This window comes from Hakea prostrata, chromosome 11, assembly GCF_041222555.1.
Source record: "Hakea prostrata isolate BN-2017 chromosome 11, UWA_Hpros_2, whole genome shotgun sequence".
Classification (NCBI taxonomy): domain Eukaryota; kingdom Viridiplantae; phylum Streptophyta; class Magnoliopsida; order Proteales; family Proteaceae; genus Hakea; species Hakea prostrata.
The window spans coordinates 22322833-22343237 of record NC_142610.1 but is presented as its reverse complement, the minus strand read 5'-3'; the positions used below and the strand labels follow the sequence as shown (position 1 = coordinate 22343237).

Genomic DNA, 20405 nt, shown 5'->3' with positions numbered 1-20405 from the left:
ATTATACAACCTTTCCACCAATAGCCAAATGGAATCATATCAAAGAGAAATATCATCGACTTCCAATGAAACACCCTAATTTGATGCCAGAAAAGGAGGGTTGCATATTTTTCAAGAATCAATGATGAAAGGGGGAGGTTTCATCCCTATTCTTAATCTTAGAAAACCAATATCATATAAATCATTCTTGCCACGATCTCTAGCGTCAAAAATCCAATTTTCTTCTACTTAGATTGTGGAATTGAAGAAGCTTTTTGATGTTGTGGATGACTAAGAGATGGATAAATATATTCAAAACACTATTGAGATCATATGCCAGAAAAACCCATTCAGGGCGAACAATGCATTTGTATGACTTTCGGTGAGGATCTCATAGATTTTGTTGTCGAGAAATGTACGTGTATGGAGTACTTATAAGAGTGTTGTAGGATGTTATGAAAATGTCACAGGAATGTGGAGCTATAAAACTTATTGATGGAAACCTCTTTGAGCCACTAGTGATATATCATAAGCATGGCATTTTTGTTCCAAGTTTTCCAAAAGAAAAATTTATGTGTGGGTTCTCTTAGTCAAGCCTAAAATCTTGTTGGGTCCTCTTAGTGGTAAACCTTACATCTAAGCATGAGGTCTCTTAACACTCTGAGTAATTAACTATTAGTTGAATTCAAATTTTAAATGTTAAAGGGCCAAAATGCCCCCTTAATAGTTAATAAATGTAACTTTACAAAAATGCCTCCATACCCTATTAATTTTTAAAAACCATATAAGTGGATGAAGGGGAACCCCTTCATCCATCTTATTTCTTCATCTTGCAGGAAATCACCCACCATCCCCTGTGAAAAACCATCCATCTTATTTCTTGAAATTTCAGGGTTTCAATGAAACATTGAAACTAGGATTTAATGAATACAACAGTTTTGATGGGATACTGGAGCAACGAAGATCGAGTGAAAGGGAAGATTCGAAGAGGCTGCATGCATGTGGAGGGTTTTGGCTAGTTCATAGAAACCAAAAATTATACTACCTGCTCTTCCAACCAAAGTAACCACTACTGAAGATATAAGTTTCTGTTGTTTTTGGTTAAATGGTCAAAATCAAAAGTTGCTGTTGTTTTTTGTTTTCAACAATTTCAAACCACTTCGTTCGGAGCAGAATCATATATGTTCTTGATTAGATCAAAATGTAGCAGGTGAAGCGGAATTAGGGTTGAACTGGCCGGCGCTTCACTTGTTTGTGTACATAAAATGCAAATGCTATTCAAAGGATAAATAATCATCAGTTTCACTTGCTTTTTTACACTTATTTGCCCAAGTCTAAAAGACTTGAAATCACAAACATACAAACATATATGACGGATTCTTTTAAGAACATAAGTGGTGGCAAAATAGTAATGGTTAGGTAAACTCGGCAAAGAGGCATGATACATGCTTTAGGGTTTGATCAATTTATATTTTGAGTTATTTCTTGATGTATACTAGTGAATAAGATATAATGTTGGGAGGATTCATTTGTTTAGAAGTTGGCATGTAGACAACCCTAGTTAGACCCTTTTTAAAAATTCATATGGCAGGAACTGCTACATCACTCTTCTATGTGGAGATACATTGTGTTGGTCTACAGATAACCTTTTAAAGCTTTTACTTAAGAAGTCTCTATTTCACAAAGCTTCTGACATACAAAATTTACATGTTGCTACATTAAAAAAATTTTAATCTATTAATTTCGCTCACAAAATTTACTTAAATAAGAACCTAATTATCCTTTCTATGCCTAAATTTACTACCCATTCTTATTATGGTTAACTAATAATTAATTTCTCCTATCAATGTTTCTTTGAATGGCTTTGCATTTTGACTTGAAAGTCTAAAACTTGGCTCTTGAAGTGGCAGTTTAAATTATTCTTGTAGCCAACCATATGGGAGGTTTTCTAAGCTAAAAAAAATGCATGGTTGAGGTTCTTCACAAGAAAGTCATCTTCTTAATCGAATAACTTTTCATTACATAAACTCTTTGATTAATTGATGTGTGGTTTCCAAAGAATTTTGAAATCCTAAATATTGCCAAGCTAGGAATGTTGAAGTCTCTTTCATGGATCTCATAATAGAGTAGTTTTCTTTTTTAATTTTTTAGTGGAAGTCCCCCAAAAAAAATGTTTTAGTTTTTTGGTAAACAAAATTTTGTCTCTATATAAGTTCAAAGTCCCATGCATCCAACAATTGCATTCCCATAGAGGCCTTCAGCTCATTCTATTCTCTATTTTAGCTCCATCATGATGCATCTTATTCAATTGGTTGGCCTTCTGATGACGGCATATTTGAGTGTAGTGATTTTCCATTCTTCAATCACTTGAATTGCTTATTACATTTCTTGATTTATTTTTCATTTTTTGTTGTTGATTTCTCTCAAACAAAATGCAGGTTTTTCAAGCTAAGAGTTCCTTGTCATTGTACTGGGAAGACAAAATTGGTCTTCCGCACCACCTTCCACATCAATTAGCTGCAAAGGCTTCTCCGTTAAGCCTACATAAAGTACAAGTGTTTATGAGACTTAAGGAAGAAAATGAATTTGCTTCTCATTTGCATTTGTTTTGTAAGGAGGCTAATGTTGCTTGCTCTTCAAATGCATTAGCGAAGAAGACAATGGATTATGATACAGCCCTTCCACCATTAGCCAAATGGAATCATTTGATACAAATTTATAGACGACTTTCAAATGAAACATCCATATCTGTTGCTAGCCAGGGAGGGCTGCCATATTTTCGGAAGTCAATGGTGAAAGAGGGAAGTTTCATTCCTATTCCTGATCTAAGGGACCCACTATCATACAAATCATTTTTGCCACGACCTCTGGCTTCAAAACTCCCATTTTCCTTTGCTCAGATTGGGGAAGTAAAGAAGCTTTTCAATGTTTTGGACAACTCAAAGATGGATGAGTATATTCAAAACACTATTGAGATATGCCAGGAAAGACCCATTCAGGGTGAACAATCCACATGTGTGACTTCCGGTGAGGATCTCATAGATTATGTTGTTAAAAGGTTAGGGCACCATATATCTATATGGAGTACACAAAGTATTGAAGGATCTTATGAAAATGTCACAATTGGAGCTGTAAAACTCATCCATGGAAACCTCTCTGAGACACTTGCATTATGTCATAGTATGCCATTCTTGTTTCAAGTTTATTATTGCCATGTTTTTCACAATACTAAAGTATATGAAGTTGATATACTTGCTCGCAAGAAGGTGAATCATGTGATCATGGTATGCCATTATGATACATCAATGTGGGATCCAGATAATCCTGCTTTTAAGATTTTGGGTTCCAGTCCAGGCCAAATTGAAGTTTGTCATTGGCTAAATGAGAATTCACTGATCTGGTTGAAGACTCTATAAGTTGAGAATCAGTTGAAGGTTTTATTATCTAGCTTATGGTTCACTTGTTTGTGTTGCACACAATGCAAATGCTATTTGAAGGATAAATATGTTAAATAGAAGGATGCTAGTCCTTTGTCTGTACCACGTATCTTCCATCCATGACTGTTGTATACCATTATTATCTATATATAGTGTAAACCCCCATTTATAATAATATATGACTTCACTATTCATCATGATGCATATGGGGTATCTTGGGGTCCCGGACTCGAAATGGGCTGAAATTTGTCAATTTGGTTCAAAGCGAACCCGTGAGAAGGTCACACTGCTTGGACGCCATTTTTTGCGTTTCAAGATCGTTTTGAGGGCGTTTTGGGCATTTTACTGTTTTCAGTGGCATTTTTGTAATTTTCTTTTCTTCTTGTTTAGGGTTTCTTGGCACTATAAAAACATGTTTTCTGCGTCTTTTGAAGGACGGCAGAATATTTTTGTTTTCTGAAGAAACTTTTGAGAGATAAAATTCTCCATTTTCAATTAATTCTTTTGTTCAGTCTTGTTTCTTTGTTGTTTCGGCATCATATCATGGTGTCAAACTTTTTCTTTTGTGAGTTTTCTTTTCTGGGCTTTTTTTTTTTTTGTTTTTATTTCTCATGGTTTCTTAGTACGTGAACAGGGGCTGATGACATTTCTTGGTTCGACATCTGAACTTTGTCATTGGCTAAAAGAGTAATTGAACAAACATTGAATAAGAAAGTATCCGATGATTCACAAATGGCCAATAGTAATTGAGAAATTGCAATAGAAAAGAGAAAGAGGAAGTTTGTGATGATTTTGAGAACTTTTGTACTAGATAATCTATTAAATAAAAAAACTAAGCATTTGTGTTACCTTACTGGGTTGTTGAGGAGCAGGAAAGGGAGTATAAGGTTTCTTCTCTTCAACCTTAACTTTCTTCCTCTTAACATTTTTCCTAGACACAAAATGATATGAAAAAGGAATTCTGGAACCATAAAGGATCAAAAAATGAATGAACATACAGAAAAGCACATGTGTACTGTTGCCTTACTTATTGAACTTCTAAAGGTACCTACACCGGCTTTCATTTGCAAGTTCTGGATTTTCTTCATGATGCTGTTTGAGCATGCATGAGCTCCTATTTGTCGAATAAAACATAAGGAATCAACATGTGTAATTGGAGAGTACTCCTTGGAAACCCTAGCAGAACCAATGATATCCTTATCCGAGATCCAATGATTTTCTTCCTCCAGTTTCTTGTTTACTTTTATTACCAAAAATGAGTGTTTTCTTACTTTACTTGCAAGTGTAAAGCAATCCCTGAAACTGGCATTCAAGAGGCAGGGACTACTTTGCTTCCCTATTATTTCTCAGGCTGTTAGCAGTTGCTGATATTAAGCCATGAACATCCATTACCTTTGTAACTGCCTTATCTAGGGTTTCTATTATTGATATGGACCCCTACCCTTCCTATCTCTCAGGTTCTCAAGAGTTAAAATGTTCCCAAGAGAAAACTCATCTATAGCGCTTCCCATCTTGAGTTACTAGCCCAACTTTTTGTTTCCTGTTCAAGAGGTGCATCTCTTCTTCTTGTTCTTTGGATGTTCTTATGATACGAAGTTCTTTGCCTTTCTTTGCAATTTCTAATTCATCGATCCAACTGATGTTCGTAGTCATATATAAATGCTGTTTCTTGGATTTTCATGGTTATTTTGTTTTATGCATATTTTCAGACAGTTCTTCATTTGTTTATTTGAGTAGGTGCAATTACGTCGAAGGAGATATTGAGATTCCAACATTGGTATAAGTCATTTTGAAGCACATACGTTGGATAGTTGGTTTTGAAGTTTCGAGTTTCCAGAACACTTTTGCAAATGAACTTGCATCGATTCAAATTGTGGGTAGCTGGTAGGGCTTACAATGGAACTGTCTGAACCATGCACCAACTTACAAATAGGAGACAGGAATGGTTCCGAACATGGGTGTATCTGAAGAATCAAAAGATAATATGAATATTTGGGTATTGCTTTCGGATTCTTCAACAACCAATTTCCTAGATGGGTTTTCTTCTCTTTCACACCTTATTCTGTTATTGCTTTTATCAATTTCTTGGGTTTGCAAGAGAAGCAAGGTGCCAGTCCTTCAAAATTCAAAACAGATATCAGTGAATACATGCTTTCCATACCATCGGCCAGTCCTTATATCATGTGTCGGTCTGGCTTTTGGTAATCTTCGATCTCCTATTCATATTCAACTATCTGTTTGGGTATGAACATGGTTGGCCTAATCTAAATCTCATTTCCCAAATGGATTTTGCACTCAAAACAGTCACTTGGTTTGTGATCTTTGTACAATTGACACAAAAGACACAAGTACGTACGTTGAATTCAGCTCCACTGAAATAAAATGGCATTAATTGGTACTCTTGCATGCAAAGCACGCCAAAAGAACAACACTTAAATTGAGAATAATAATTTCTAAAGAAACTTCCAGAACCAACTAGAGAAATGAAGATTAATGTCAGTCTTTTATGCGGAAATACTTAGTGTTGGTGTAGGCATAATTTACAAAGCTTATAACATATATAGAAGATTTACATATTGATAAATTCACTAAAAATGTCTTAAACTATCTACTAACAGAATTTTCTGAAAATACAACCTAGTCATCCTTCCTATGCTTAAAATCTTCCCACCATTCTTATAATTGTTAATAATATTTAATTATCTCCTATCAATGTTTAATGTTTTCTTTAAATGATTATGCATTTTGACCTGAGAGTCTATAACTTGGTTCCTAGAGTGGCAATTTGAACTATTCAAATAGCCAACCATATGAGAGGTACTATTAAGCTCAAAAAAAAGACAAAAAAAAAAATGCATGGCTGAGGTTCTTCCCAAGAAAGTCATCTTCCTAATTGAATAACTTTCCAGTTCATCAACAATTCAATAGATGTATTGTTTCGAATTTTTTTTTTGAAATCCCAAATATTGGAAAGGAATATTTAAAAAAAATTGTGATTTCATTAATGCTCATAAAAGAGTAGCTTTCTTTTTTAAAATTTTGTAGAAAAGTTAAAAACTATAGAATATGCTTAACCCTCCCCCACCCCCACCCCCACCCTCACCCCAAACCTAAAAAGAGAAGGTTTTATCTTTTTTGGTAAACAAAATTTTGCCTCTATATAAATTCAAAATCCCATACTTGCACAAAGGCATTTCCATTGAGGCACAGGTTCAGTTCATTCTATTCTATATTTTAGCTCCACCAAAATGCATCTCATTTTATTAATTGGCCTTCTGGAGATGACATATTTGAGTGTAAGAAATATGATGATTTCCATCGTTCAATCCTTTCAATTGCTCATTCCATTTCTTGATTTGCTTTTCAAATTTATTTTTTTTGGTTAATTTTTCTCCAATAAAATGCAGGGTTTGCAAGCTGAGAATTCTTTGTCATTGTATTGGAAAGACAATATTGGTCTTCCACACTTTCCACATTGCTTAGCTGCAAAGGCTTCTCCATTAAGCCTACATCAAGTACAAGTTTTTATGAAACTAATGGAGGAAAACAAATTTGCTTCTCATTTGCATTTGTTTTGTAAGCAAGCTAATGTTGCTTGCTCTACAAATGCATTAGTGAAGGAAACAATGGATGACACAACCCTTCCACCAATGGCTAAATGGAATCATATTAAAGAGAAATATGATCGACTTCCAAATGAAACACCCTTATCTATTGCCAGCCAAGGAGGGTTACCATACTTTCGAGAGTCAATGGTGAAAGAGGGAGGTTTTGTTCCTATTCCTGATCTAAGGGAACCAATATCATATAAATCATTCTTGCCACGAGATATGGCTTCAAAAATTCCATTTTCCTTTGCTCAAATTGGGGAATTGAAGAAGCTTTTTGATGTTGTGGACGACTCAGAGATGGATGAATATATTCAAAACACCATTGAGATATGCGAGAAAAAACCCATTCAGGGTGAGCAATGCACCTGTGTGACTTCCGGTGAGGATCTCATAGATTTTGTTGTTGAGAGATTAGGACACCATCTACGTGTATGGAGTACCAAGAGTGTTGAAGGATCTTATGAAAATGTCACAATTGGAGCTATAAAACTCATCCATGGGAACCTCTCTGAGCCACCAACATTATGTCATAGTATGCCATTTTTGTTTCAAGTTTATTATTGTCATGTTTTTCAAAATGTCAAAATATATGAAGTTGATATACTAGCTCACAATAAGGTGAATCATGTGATCATGGCATGTCATTATGATACTACAATGTGGGATCCAAATAATCTTGCTTTTAAGGTTCTGGGTTTCGGTCCAGGCCAAATTGAAGTTTGTCATTGGCTAAATGAGAATGCATTAGTTTGGACAAAGACTCTATAGGTTGAGAATCAGTTGAAGGTTTTATTAGCTATTGTTTGTGTTCTATATAATGTAAATGCCCTTTGAAAATAAATATATTTATGCACAAGAAAACCAGTTTTTCATCTGTGCCACGTCTTACATCCGTGATTCTTGTATGTCATCGTTGCGCAATAGTGTATTTATAAGCCAATGATGTGTTAGTTGAGCGGTTAAAAGCCCAGACTCCCATGGGGAGGTCTTGGGTTTGCACACATAGAGAAACTCGGTGAAGGGGCACAGCACACAATACGATGTAGGGTTTGATCCATTTATATTTTGAGTTATACAAGTGAATAAGATAATGTGGAAGGTTTTTTTTTCTTCTTTTATTTATTTATTTTTGGGTATCTGAGGTTCATCCTAGACAACTTGTGGGCACCTTGATTACATCCTCAGGGGGGAGCTTTGTCATCCGCAAGGGTCAAACCTATGACCTCTCCACTGAAAAGTATGGATCTTACCACTCTACCAACCCTGCTTGTAGACTACCCTAGCCATATGGCAGGAACTCTACTACATCACTACTTTTCTATGTGGCGATACTTAATGTTGTTCTAGAGATAACCTATAAAGCTTTTTACTTAAAGTTTATTTATTTCACAAAACTTCTAAAATAGAAAATTTACATGTTGCTACATTAAAAACATCTTAATCTATCTGCTCACAAAATTTACTTAAATAGCAACCTAGTTATCCTTTCTATGCCTAAAATTTTACTATCCATTTTTTATATTTTTATGTTTTACTAATAACTAATTTTCTCTTACCAATATTTCTTTAAAAGGCTTTGCATTAAGACTTCTTGGTTCTTAGATTGGCAATTTGAATTATTCGCGTAGCCAATCATATGGGAGGTTATTCTAAGCTAAAAAAAAAAATGCATGGCCAAGTTTATTATTGCCATGTTTTTCAGAAAGTTAAAATATATGAAGTCGATATATTTGCCCGCAAGAAGGTGAATCATGTGATCATGGCATGCCATTATGACACAACAATGTGGGATCCAAATAATCTTGCTTTCAAGGCTCTAGGTTTTGGTCCAGGCCAAATTGAAGTTTGTCATTGGTTAAATGAGAATGCACTGGTATGGCCGAAGACTCTATAGGCTGAGAATCTGTTGAAGGTTTTATATATTGGCTATTGTTTATGTTATATTTATATAATGCAAATATATAGTGTATTTATATAATAATATATGATTTCACTATTATTTTTTTTTTTTTTGGTCCTGGTGCTTTTTTTAATACTAGAAATGAAATGCCGCCAGATTCGTGCGAACCCAAGACCTCTCCATGAGAGTCTAGACTTTTAACCGCTCTACTAATCCACCATTAATGATTTTACTATTCCATCATGTTCGAATAGCCATAGATTCTATTGTAGTTAAGAACCTCCATGAAGCCAATTGGATCGGACATTGCTGTCAATAGGTCACCATACATAAGGCCCAATAAGAATCCTGGGCTTGTGGGCTGGGCCTCAAAGGAAGAATATTAATGTCCTGAGCAGTTGTCACCATTCTAATTGATATGTTAATTTCGATATTGGATACAATTGATGCAATATGTATTCATATGTCTCTTATATAATACCCAATACAAGACGATATAATTTCTCAAGATAAATCCACAAATTTCATTCAACTAATTCAGGTTAACCAAATGGTTAATTTTATGAATTATGACTTCATAGAGTTGAAATATATAGATTTGAAATCTCTAGATTTTGAAGTCTCCAGACTTATGTAACCAAAAAGGCCCTAAATACAAGACAATACTTCTCTCAAAATATAATAATAAATACGAGACGATAATTCTTTTAAAATCACCTAAGTGATTCGATACTTAATATTGAATTTTTTATTTTTTATTTTTTGGGTAAGAAGACAAACTTCATTCATTAAACTAGAAAGAAATACAAAAACACACACAAAAAAAAAAATTAGAATGATAGAAGCATAGAAACACAAGGCTCGAACAAAAACATTTGAAACCAACGAGTGGAATTTGACCAAATTGTCATACATGCTATAGACCGGTTCATCTAGGCTAAAGTATGGGTCAAACCCAATAAAACCTTGGAAATAAAGTTGTAAATACAACAACAAACTAATAAGCTCAAAACATTGGTTCAAGAATATCCATATCTTATTATATTCAGATGAAAATATTTGATCGATTTTCAAACAAATTCAGTGATGTTTGGTCTACGGATATTCTTTTCTTTTTGAACATAGGTTCTTCTACATAGGTTTGAATACATAAAATTGGCTATTGATGGACATTTTTGCTATTTTACTAGAGAAGATTAGGGTTGACATTGAGAATTCTGGAACTCCTCTTTCTTTTACTCTTCTTAGTCTTTTTTCTTTTTATTTTTTATTTTTTATATTTATTTATTTTATTCATTTTCATGAAAAAAATGAAAATTACTTGGTCATGTGACATATGTACTAAACTTTGATTAAAATTAGAAATTTCTTTTGGAGAGCTACTCATGAAAGTATATTGCAACACAAAAAGCTTTGTTTGATATAAATAGTTTTCAATCTCATTTTTGTTTGCCTTGTTCTTCTCGAAGTATTATTCAAATTGAAACTGGTAATCATGCTTTGTTTTTTTTTTTGTGAGTTTGCGAAACAAATCTAGAGAGCTTCTACGTTACAGGTTAACTCTGCTGACTTTTATAGTAACTCCATTCATGAGTGGTTGGACTTTATTGACTCAAGCCTCAAGGTTTTCCTCTTTAAATCAAAAGGATTTTGTAGTCACTATGTGCAATATTATTTGTTGGGAGATTTGGCTTAATAGAAATAACATTTTGTTCACTGAAAAATCTTTTTCTCTTATTGACTCTATGAATTTTTGTAATAGATTGATTAGTGATGTGAAGCTAGCTCAAGATGAACCTTGCCTGCAAGTTTCTTCAACAATGTTTTTTATGCTCATGAGGTTTCTTCGACCCCTTTAACCAGCTTTAGCTTGTTTGTCGTTTGTATTTTGAATTTTAGGATCAATCAGGTGGTAATATTCTCTAACTGCTTACCTCTATCAATGCCTTAAATGGCTATGGGAAATCATTGGATTGGCTAAGCAACAACATTATCCTTGATATTTTAAAGATTTCAGCTACTTTCTCTTTTATCAGGTTCATCTACATCAACAAGTCCTTCAATGCTATAGGCAGATTTCCCTTGCCAGGGGCTCAAGGGTCTTTAAACTTAGCAGATCTTGGAGGTTGTCCCCTTTTGCTTGCGTTGTAAACCCTTCTTTACTTGCCTCAGGTCTTTGACTTGAGAGTCTAATATAATTTCAGCTTTGTTTCTAAAAAAAAAAAAAAAACAAGAACAAGAGCCAATAAAATATACTTGCAAGCATCATGAACGAATAGGTAAATATTTTTTTGTGGTGGGACCATGCTGCCACACATAAGGACGTAGTTTGGCCCCAAATGGACAATAGAGATAGGTTGATAGCTCAATTATCTATTACTAGTAAATCTTTTATATAACCTTGACGGGGGTTGGCTCAGTTGGTAAAGATCAAACAACCGCTTGATCGTACCACAATTAAAGAAACACCCTTAATCTTGCTTTAAAATCAATTTGACACGTATCAACACTATCTTTTGAATACAATAATGCTTTTTTTTTTTTTTTTTGATGAGGTTCATCCGATCCAGCTTACCCACGATTACATCCTCAAGGAAAATTTATATATATATAATTAATGTCGCCAAACGGGTGCGAACCCAAGACTTCCCCCAGGGAAGTTGGGCCTTTTTAAGTAGGTATTCCATCAACAAGAGTCGAATCTACAACTTCTTCACTAAAAAGTGTTGACTTTATCAATCGAGCAACCTACGTTGACCACAAGTCCATAGTGTTGAACGTTAACGTGACTAGGGCGTTTACGTAATTGCACCAATCAGTAACTGTCTTTCATCTCTCATTTACGAAACTACCCCATAAGATGCCTTTTTCTAGTGCCTTATTGAACAGAAAAGTATCTTTATTCTTAGGTAGCCGTTACCCTAGTTTTTCATTCACAACGTGGGAAAGTACAGAAGAAACCCATGAATAGAGATTAGAAAGTGCTCCCGAAAAAGCCACCGTGGTTTCTCTCTCTTACTCTCTATATCTCTAACTCTCTCTCTCTCTCTCTCTCTCTCTCCTCTTTCTTCCGAACCCCACGTGAGTGGTGACTGGATCTGAGCTCCCGAGATCGGATCAATCCTTCCTACTCTCGTATGTGCTTGCCCTAATCTCTATCAGCTACAGCGAAGCTTCTGACTGATTAAGCTTTCAGGATCTATCTTGTAACGAATTGGGTTGAAAACAAGGGATCGTTTTGAGGTTGCAGAACGCCCATGGAAGCTGGGACTCGAGATTCAGCTCAGCATGTATCTACAGCTGAGGAAGAGTCTCTGAAAAGAAATACGGATTGCGTTTATTTCCTTGCGTCTCCTTTGACCTGCAAAAAGGTTCGATTTTTCTGTCTAATTTGTGGGTTTTTCAATCTTGATTGTTTGGTTTCTAGGGTTTCTTGGGTTCTCTTAGATTGAATATTGAATCGGTGTGATATGAGTGGGTTGATTGACTGTTTCTGTGTTGGATCTTGATTAGTGAATGAGTGCTTAGATTTATGCGCTTGATTAAGGTTTTGTTAATTGAAAACCCAGTAGTTGGACTAGTGAAGTTCTATATTTTTGGTTCTGGAAACTAGGAGTTTCAGATATTGGTTTTGTTGTCCAGATGTTGAATACAATTTTAGTACGGTAGTTATGACAATCACTTAAGATTAGCTTACTGATAATGCTGTTGGATCTTTTTAACATGTTGTGCTTTTTATGTGGGAGTGCATATCCTGATAGTTGTTTTTAATAAACATGAGTTACCATTTCTGGAAACTGTTGACACCAGAAGCAAAGTTGTTTTGGAGTGTGGGTTTTACTTTGCATGTGCCAGTAAGCATCTTACTGGGAAATATTTGGATTGAATAGGGGACCTTAAGTTGCAGCTATTCAAAGCATGATGAAACGGAATTGTAGTCATTCCATGACCCATATTTAACGTTCTGCTTTTAGAAGTTTCTTGGGGAAGCAACAAAAGGATCATCCTTTTCCTATCTTATCAGACTGTTCTTTGACGTTATTTTCAGCTTGTTTTCATGATTTTATTAGGCAGAAGCTCAATACTGTATATATAAAATGGAAAAAAATCATCTGCTGTGCACAGCAGAGCAGCATGAGAGGGTGACATGTGGATTATCCAAAATTGATGGCTGAGATTATAACCTTTTTAAAGTGTAAAGACCCATGGGTTGATGAAAGGGATTAATTCTTTACCCGCAAACCTCGAATCGGATAGTTCTCGTTTAGGTTTCGCTTTTCTGCACTTCACCAGCAAGTCACTCTTGGAGACGGCATTCAAATGGTATATTAATCTGCCGGCAAATTCAATCCAGACATGGCAGGAAATGGAAGAAGCTTTCCGTTCTCTGAACAAAAATGCACACAGCCTGGTAAAATTACCTAGCAATGAACAAAAAAAAGTTGGCTGAAACTTGTGTGTTCTAATCAGTTTCTTCTCCTGGTTTGGTACAGTAACATGTTCGACAATTTCAATTCCTGCAAGTGTGTTCCAGGCCTTGAATCTCAATCTTGATGAAATGGGTTCCTCAAATCGTGCTTTGCTAGAGGATTTTCTTATGAACATGGCAAGCACAAACCTAATCCTAAACTTGCCTTCGCCAAATCACACTTTACTTGAATAGTTTTTATTTTTAATTTTTCCTTTTTTGGTTATGTGCCTTGGTTTTAAGCTTTTTCTTTTAGGAAGCAATGGAGTGTTGTTAGCAGAAGAGGAACTTAAGACTGAGGCGATGATGAACCGTGAATTTGCCCAATCAATAAATCCTTCACCTCCGGTAACGCCACCCGAATAGAAACAAAGATAGGAATAGCTGTTGAGAACCCTGCCCACCGATAAGCATCTCGTCAGAAATGGTGGGACATGCTGCATTTGAATACGCTAGAGAAGTACAAGATGGGAAATCTAGTTTGTTGTCTAGATGGTGGAACGGAACGAATTGCAGCAAAACAAAAGGAGAACTACCTGGATCGGGTTTTCTATGAGTGGGTTGAGGATTAGATTGGTTTCAACCCATGGGTCTTACACTTAGAACAAGATCTTAATCTCAGCATCAATTTTGAATAATCCACGTGCCAGTCTCTCATGCTGCATTGTTGTGCACAACAGAGGATTTTTTTCCATATAAATTTTGACATCACTTCCCAACTTAGAACATATGAACGTTAAATTTAATGGTCTTAGAATAAAATAATTGTTGGTTGGACTTAAATGTTTTCTTACTTTTAGGGGTGTTGGATTTTGTTTTTTTAATTAAATTTGGTTGGGCAGGGAGAGCATATTGCAAACTCTTCCCTAAGCCCTCATGGTGCTTTTCGGAAAGGAGACATCATTTCCAATCACTTATACATAGCTTGTGGCAATTAGATTGAATGCACATTTCAAGTGGCATTTCAAATTTCATTTGAGATGCTGAAAAGCAAAATGATTAATCATCTGCTTTGCTTCTTGTTGGAGAAGATATTAACTCAACACTTTCAGCAAAGTGGATCTCATAAATGGGCAGTTTGCTAGAAAGTATCTCGATTTATATTACTTTTCATTTTTAAGTGGCGAAAAGAACTGGTGAGCAGGTGCATTTATTTAGGACTATGATTGTTGAAATTCTTTTAATTGAGGTATATGCAAAACAGCTAAAGTGGGAACTTTAATGACATGGCTGAGGAGGGAACCTTAAATGATTCTGCCGTGAAAAAAAAAAGTGCGAAGTTCATATTTGCGATATCACTTGATTTGGCCTTAGCTTTCAGAATTTCCGAGTTAACTTGCTGCCTCAGAATTGCCGTGACTTTAATTTTGAAACTCAAGCTGAAGCAGATCATAGGGAGGAGATACGGAGGATATTGGAAGATTTATAAAGGGGATTTGTAGGATATTCTAGAAGGACTACCAGAGGTCTGAGTGGCAAGTAATTTATTAACAATATTCAGTACCTACAGGAATTGTGGGTATCACCTTGTGGCTTCAATTCATTTTGTAGGATTGGATAGATATGCTACAATACAATAATTTTCTATTTTACAATGTTTTAGATAGTTTCCATTTTGAAGAAGACTTAAGTCATAAGCTATCGTGCTACCACACTCAAGGTTTCCTCCTTTATTGATCGTCGTGAAGTTCTAAATAAAGGGGAAGAAGCTTAAGTCTGAACCATTTTTTAAAGGTGAATTCTGGCTTCACCCTTTTTGGTGCAGTGGTCTGTTTCACTTCCAGCCCTCTTGATGGTGATTTCAAGAGCTTGATTGGTTGGTACTTCAACCAGACCATGCTTTGGTAATTCAATATGTTGGTCTGGTGGTTATTCCATTCCTGCAAGTCAGATGGCGAAGCATTGGTCGTATCCTTTATCTCTTCTTTTAAAAAGAACACATTGTTAGAGAATCTGGTTCTCAATACTGTTTTGTCTCTATGTGTAGTTATATTGCGATTGGTCTCTTGGTGGCTTTACTAGTTTGGGATCAGTTCTGCATTATTTGCCATCATTCCCATGGAGGGTTGATTGATAAAGTCAATGGTTTCTGAGTTTTACTTCTGATCGAAGGTCATCTGGTGGATCTGATTCGTCAACCTTTATCTTCGAAGAACTGATGCAGATCATAGGGAGGAGGTTTGAGTTGTTTGAGGATGTTTTAGGGGAGATTTATTGGAGATTACTCTAGATATTTTCAATTTTCAAGGAAGACTTAAGTTGTAAGGGGTCTTTGATCTTCTAATCATACTAGACGTTTCTCATTTTGTTGGTTTCTATGAATTTATAAGTAAAGGGGGAAAAAGGGGTTGGGGGGGGGGGGGTGGGGAGGAGAAGGGTGAGTTTTGGCTTCAGCCTGATACAGGAGTTCTTTGGACCATGCTGAACCTAATTGAGTGTCCCACCATCATGTCTTATTCTTAATTTATTATATGTTGGTCTTCTCATATTAGATCAAAACTAACGTAATTATCATAATGCATTGATATGGCTTCTAGTGTTGCATAGAAGCATATTTTTATGAATTTCTCATTGCTATCTTACATATCCTGTGTGCCTAAGGTGCCTTGTTGCTTTGTTGCCCCTCCATGCCTCAGGTCGCCTACTAGCAACTTTGATGAGGACCTTTATTTGTTAAACTAAAAATATGTAATTCGACTAGCTGCTATTATGCATTGTTCTTCCTAAACCAATTATAGTCCAGTCTGAGCTTGAATAGCTGGCTGTGGGTTTAGAAGAAATTTTTTCTTGGGGTTGGGGGGTCTTTGGTCTGGGGCTATGAATTTGAGGCCCATAACCAATTTTGCTTGACCACCTGCGTGCATGCATGCATTTATGCTTACATTGAATAAAATCTTTCTAAGTTTACACATTGAGAGTCAGACATATGAAACATAAACTAATGTATTGTCTCTTGTTACTGAAAAAACTAATGTAGAATCTCCTTATATCACTCTCAACCCCCCCCCCCCCCCCACTTTTCTTCTCTTCCCCAAAAGTAAAGGAGACCAAAATCTCTGAGAAAAATGGGCAGCGAAAAGGAGGGGATGGATTGAGGCTGATATTGGTTTTTTAAGATCATCTTCATCGTGGGTTTGAATGATGAGCACATAGTAAATCTCGTGTCATTTGAAATGTATGTCAATGCTATCTTAAATGAAATGAGGTACAAACCCACTGTTGTATATCACAATATTCTTATTTTTACACAAATTGAGGATAATCAGGGTCAACAAACTGTTTAGTTGTAAAGAGGCTGTATAATTTGCACAATCTTCGAAGATGGACCTCTAAATCTCGCTCTATAGACAGGATTTGGAATGCCATCTATTTTGATGTTTCTTCTAGATTGTTGGCTATCCCCCATCCCCTTGTTGATGATACCCCAAGGAACAAGTTTATTGTTGATTCATGGGGTCTTAGTTCTTTTTTTTGGTCTTCTACTTAAAGACCTTGTTCTCTTGTTTCCTTTTCGTTTAATATAATTATTTATTCATAAAAAAGAAAATTGTTTATTGTTATGGTTCATTGATAAACACAGACTTCATAAAAGAGAAAGGAAGAGGGGATGACGAGGGTAAACTTCTCCTGCAAATCGACAAGTTAATGTGCAAAATTGCAGTTGCATAGCTAATTTATTTTTGGTCAAATGAGCTGAGCCTGAGTTAAAATGCATAAAAATTATACTTTGAAGGAATGTATTTGGGCAGGTTTTGGCAATATTTCCTGCGAGTTGGAAAATTTTAATCACTTGCATAGCCTCTTAGACATGTTTTCTCCTGTGACAATAGTAACATGAACCTTGTCTATCAGGTTATTGTTAGCTAGTGTTAATCAGCATTGATATATTTCCAACTTTTATACTATTCATGAATACTCTGTAGGATATGGTTCTTATGACCCTTTATTTTCCCTTCTTTGATATAGGGAAGTGAATGTGAATACCGCCATAGTGAAGCTGCCAGGATTAACCCAAGGGATTGCTGGTACTGGATTAATGGTAACTGCTTGAATCCAAAATGTGCATTCCGGCACCCGGTGAGTTCTTTCTTCAAATATACCTGTTTAGTTTAATTACGAATGAACATGTTGTTTCTGTTCTTTAGTATATTATTATCAATCATCAATATGAGTTCTATACCTAATACTTTGCTTTCAGCCACTTGATGGCTTGATAGGAACCCCAGGAACACCTTCAGTGGGATTGTCTGTACCACCTTCACAAAGTGTAGCACCAAAAATGCCTCCAAGCCATACTCCAGCTAATAGCTCGGGAAAACCAGCTGTTCCTTGCTATTACTTCCAGAAGGGGCTTTGTTTAAAGGGTGACAGATGCGCCTTCTTGCATGGAGCACAACCCCTCAGTAATCCACCGCCACAGCAACAGGAAACAAAAGCTGTGACAAATGTTTCTGAGCCCTTTAATCCAAAGAAGACTTATGGGAGCCTTGATAAGTCAAATCAACAACAGACTACAGGAGAGAACTTCAGAAAGTCCACTGAAGTTCCCCCTCAACCAAAACTAGTTATGAAGCCTGAAATGTCTCCGTCAGAAGTCAGCATAATGAGAAGAAACATACTGCCACCCATCACATCGGTAGATGAGCGTCAAAAACACATGATGACAAATGCTTCTCCTAATGCCAGTGGAAATTCTGTACCAAGGCCCCACCATAGCCTTCAGGCTCAGGCATTTGATGACCGAGTTCTCCAGGATGGTAAAGATGCTGATGAGTCCTTAAGGGAATCCTCTCCTGGTTTTGATGTTCTTGTTGATGATGAACTCAGGGACCCTGATTACTATCATGCAGAAGATGAGTACAGAAGAACGGCTAGCCATGAGGGAAGGCGTTTGAACTCTCTGAATGAGTTTGATTATGACCATTCTGTTAATTATGCTCCACTTGCTAAATTTGACCGAGAACCATATGATGATCCACATGGCTTTGATTCATATGGGAAATTGCAAGATCAGTACGCTAGGGAACAGCAAAGGGTTTTATCTGACTGGACAGAAAGGCCATCTATGCTAGAAAAGAGAGGTTTCTCAAGAGTTGAAAAACCCAATCAGATTGATGAATCAGATCTGCGCCAACGTCTGTCAAAGCAAAGGAGGGTCAATGGTTTGAGGTCCGTAGTTAGCCCTGACCATCGTGGTGATGTCCGTCGTAGGGATGACCATGATCGTCACAGTCATGACCAAAGAAACCGCGGTTATTCTTCGAGAGATTCACACCATATACCTCATGAAAGTTCCAGAAGCAATAGGCTTCAAGGTCGACTCTCCCTTCCAAGGAGATCTTCACCTGACAGAAGTCGAAATGATTCGCGTCTAGAGAGGGACGTTGATGGGGGAATGAGCCACAGTAGATTGTCACCTGGCAGGCCTCCAACATCCTTCCTCCAGGGAAGGCAAGAAGGAAGAATAAGACGGCCTGGCCACGATGACTTCAGAGAGTCTAGAGATATTAGAGGAAACAGAAGAGATGAGGTGGATGGTGATACTTCATCTTTTGCTGGTCCAAAACGCCTTGCTGAGTTGAAAGGTACAAAGTTCTCAGGGAGTACTGAGGCTCGGCTTGTGAAAGCTCGACAAGTGTCACAGCCAAAGGAGCAGAAAAACTTAAGACTGGGACCACTAATGAGTTATCAAGAATCTGAAGGTTCAATTCATTTTGAGGGCCCAAAACCTCTGAGTGAGATTTTGAAGAGAAAGAGAGGAGCAGAAACAGCATCTTCTAGGAATGGCACAGCTTCAGAAAATGGGCAGGTGGATAGCCCAAAGGAGAGTGGAGAAATCATTCCAGGCAGTCCCAGGATGTCAGCAGAGAAAGAAGCCAATGATCATACTCAGGGAATGAAGGAAGACCAGAGGTCCTTGGATGCTGGTCCAGATATTGCAACTGAAGACAATGAAGAAGGTCAGGTCACTACTGAAGGTTATGATGTGGTTCCCCAAGGTGAAATTTCAGATGCCCGAAAAGGAACTGAGCTTGAGAGTGAAGATGGAATGATGGTTGATGATGCAATGGGAGACCAAGAAGATCCAGAGCATGAAAACTATGATCAGAGGGATGAAGAATATGATTATGAGCCAACAGATGGTGGGGATGATGAAAATGTGGATGAAGAAGAATACTTGGATGATGAAGATGGGGATGATTTTGCAAAGAAGATTGGGGTGATGTTCTCTTGAGAGAAGGAGAGGCAGGAAAGGGTTTCGGGTGGGAAAGAGGTGAGGGGACTTTATTTTTAGTGTTTTAAGAGACTTTAGGATCTGAGTTTCAATTCGAAAAGAATAGAATGGCTCTTGGATGTGAGCCAATTTAGTATGCTGTTGTGGTTTTCTGCATAACAGTGTGGGAACCTTCTTGTATTAGTCATAGCTTCCTGCTTTGTATTTAACTTAAAACTAATTCAAATTTCTTTCTTATGAGTACTGGTGGCTCATGCAATTCCACCAAATAATTATTGTGTTTGTGTCCATTGATCATTTTGTTATTTACCTGATCTGTCAAACCACGTACACCAGATAGAGCTCTTAAAACAATTCCAGAACCAATCTTGTCGACAAAAGTTTTCCACAGCCCTTGTCAAGATTTACCAAAATACTCTATTAGACTGATTGTTGGAAGCTGTATCTAGGGGTGTAAATGAGATAATTGAAATCCGCACCTAAAATTGCATCCGCATTTGTTTAGCAGTATTTGAATTCATAATAATATGAATAGGATGCGGATATAGTATGCATTTTTTTACTGATTATTATATCTCTGATTAAATTATCCAATTAACTTATTTATTTAATTTTATTTATTTTTTTTACTTTTATAATTTTTTCACTTGCAATATGTGACTATTTTTTTCTTTTTCAATTTTCTATTAAGATAACTACTAAAGTAACTAATTCTTAAATTGAAAACTTTTATTTAATATATATTCATTTATAAGAATTTATTTAAGAAAATAAG

At 36.3% G+C, this 20405-nt stretch overlaps 1 protein-coding gene across 1 annotated transcript; it reads left to right on the top strand.

Annotated features, from left to right (window-relative positions):
* The first annotated feature begins 11916 nt into the window (after positions 1-11916).
* On the top strand, positions 11917-19930 carry LOC149000919 (zinc finger CCCH domain-containing protein 32-like). Its single transcript, XM_089140578.1, has 3 exons — positions 11917-12298; positions 17362-17472; positions 17594-19930. Exons 1-3 carry the CDS (start codon positions 12185-12187, stop codon positions 19628-19630), a joined length of 2262 nt encoding a protein of 753 aa, XP_088996704.1. The 5' UTR covers positions 11917-12184; the 3' UTR covers positions 19631-19930.
* Positions 19931-20405: the final 475 nt, after the last annotated feature.

Coding starts and splice junctions, on each gene's coding strand:
- LOC149000919 (XM_089140578.1), top strand. CDS start 12,185: ATGGAAGCTGGGACTCGAGATTCAGCTCAGCATGTATCTACAGCTGAG. Junction 12,299..17,361: donor CTCCTTTGACCTGCAAAAAG/GTTCGATTTTTC, acceptor TCTTTGATATAG/GGAAGTGAATGTGAATACCG. Junction 17,473..17,593: donor AATGTGCATTCCGGCACCCG/GTGAGTTCTTTC, acceptor CTTTGCTTTCAG/CCACTTGATGGCTTGATAGG.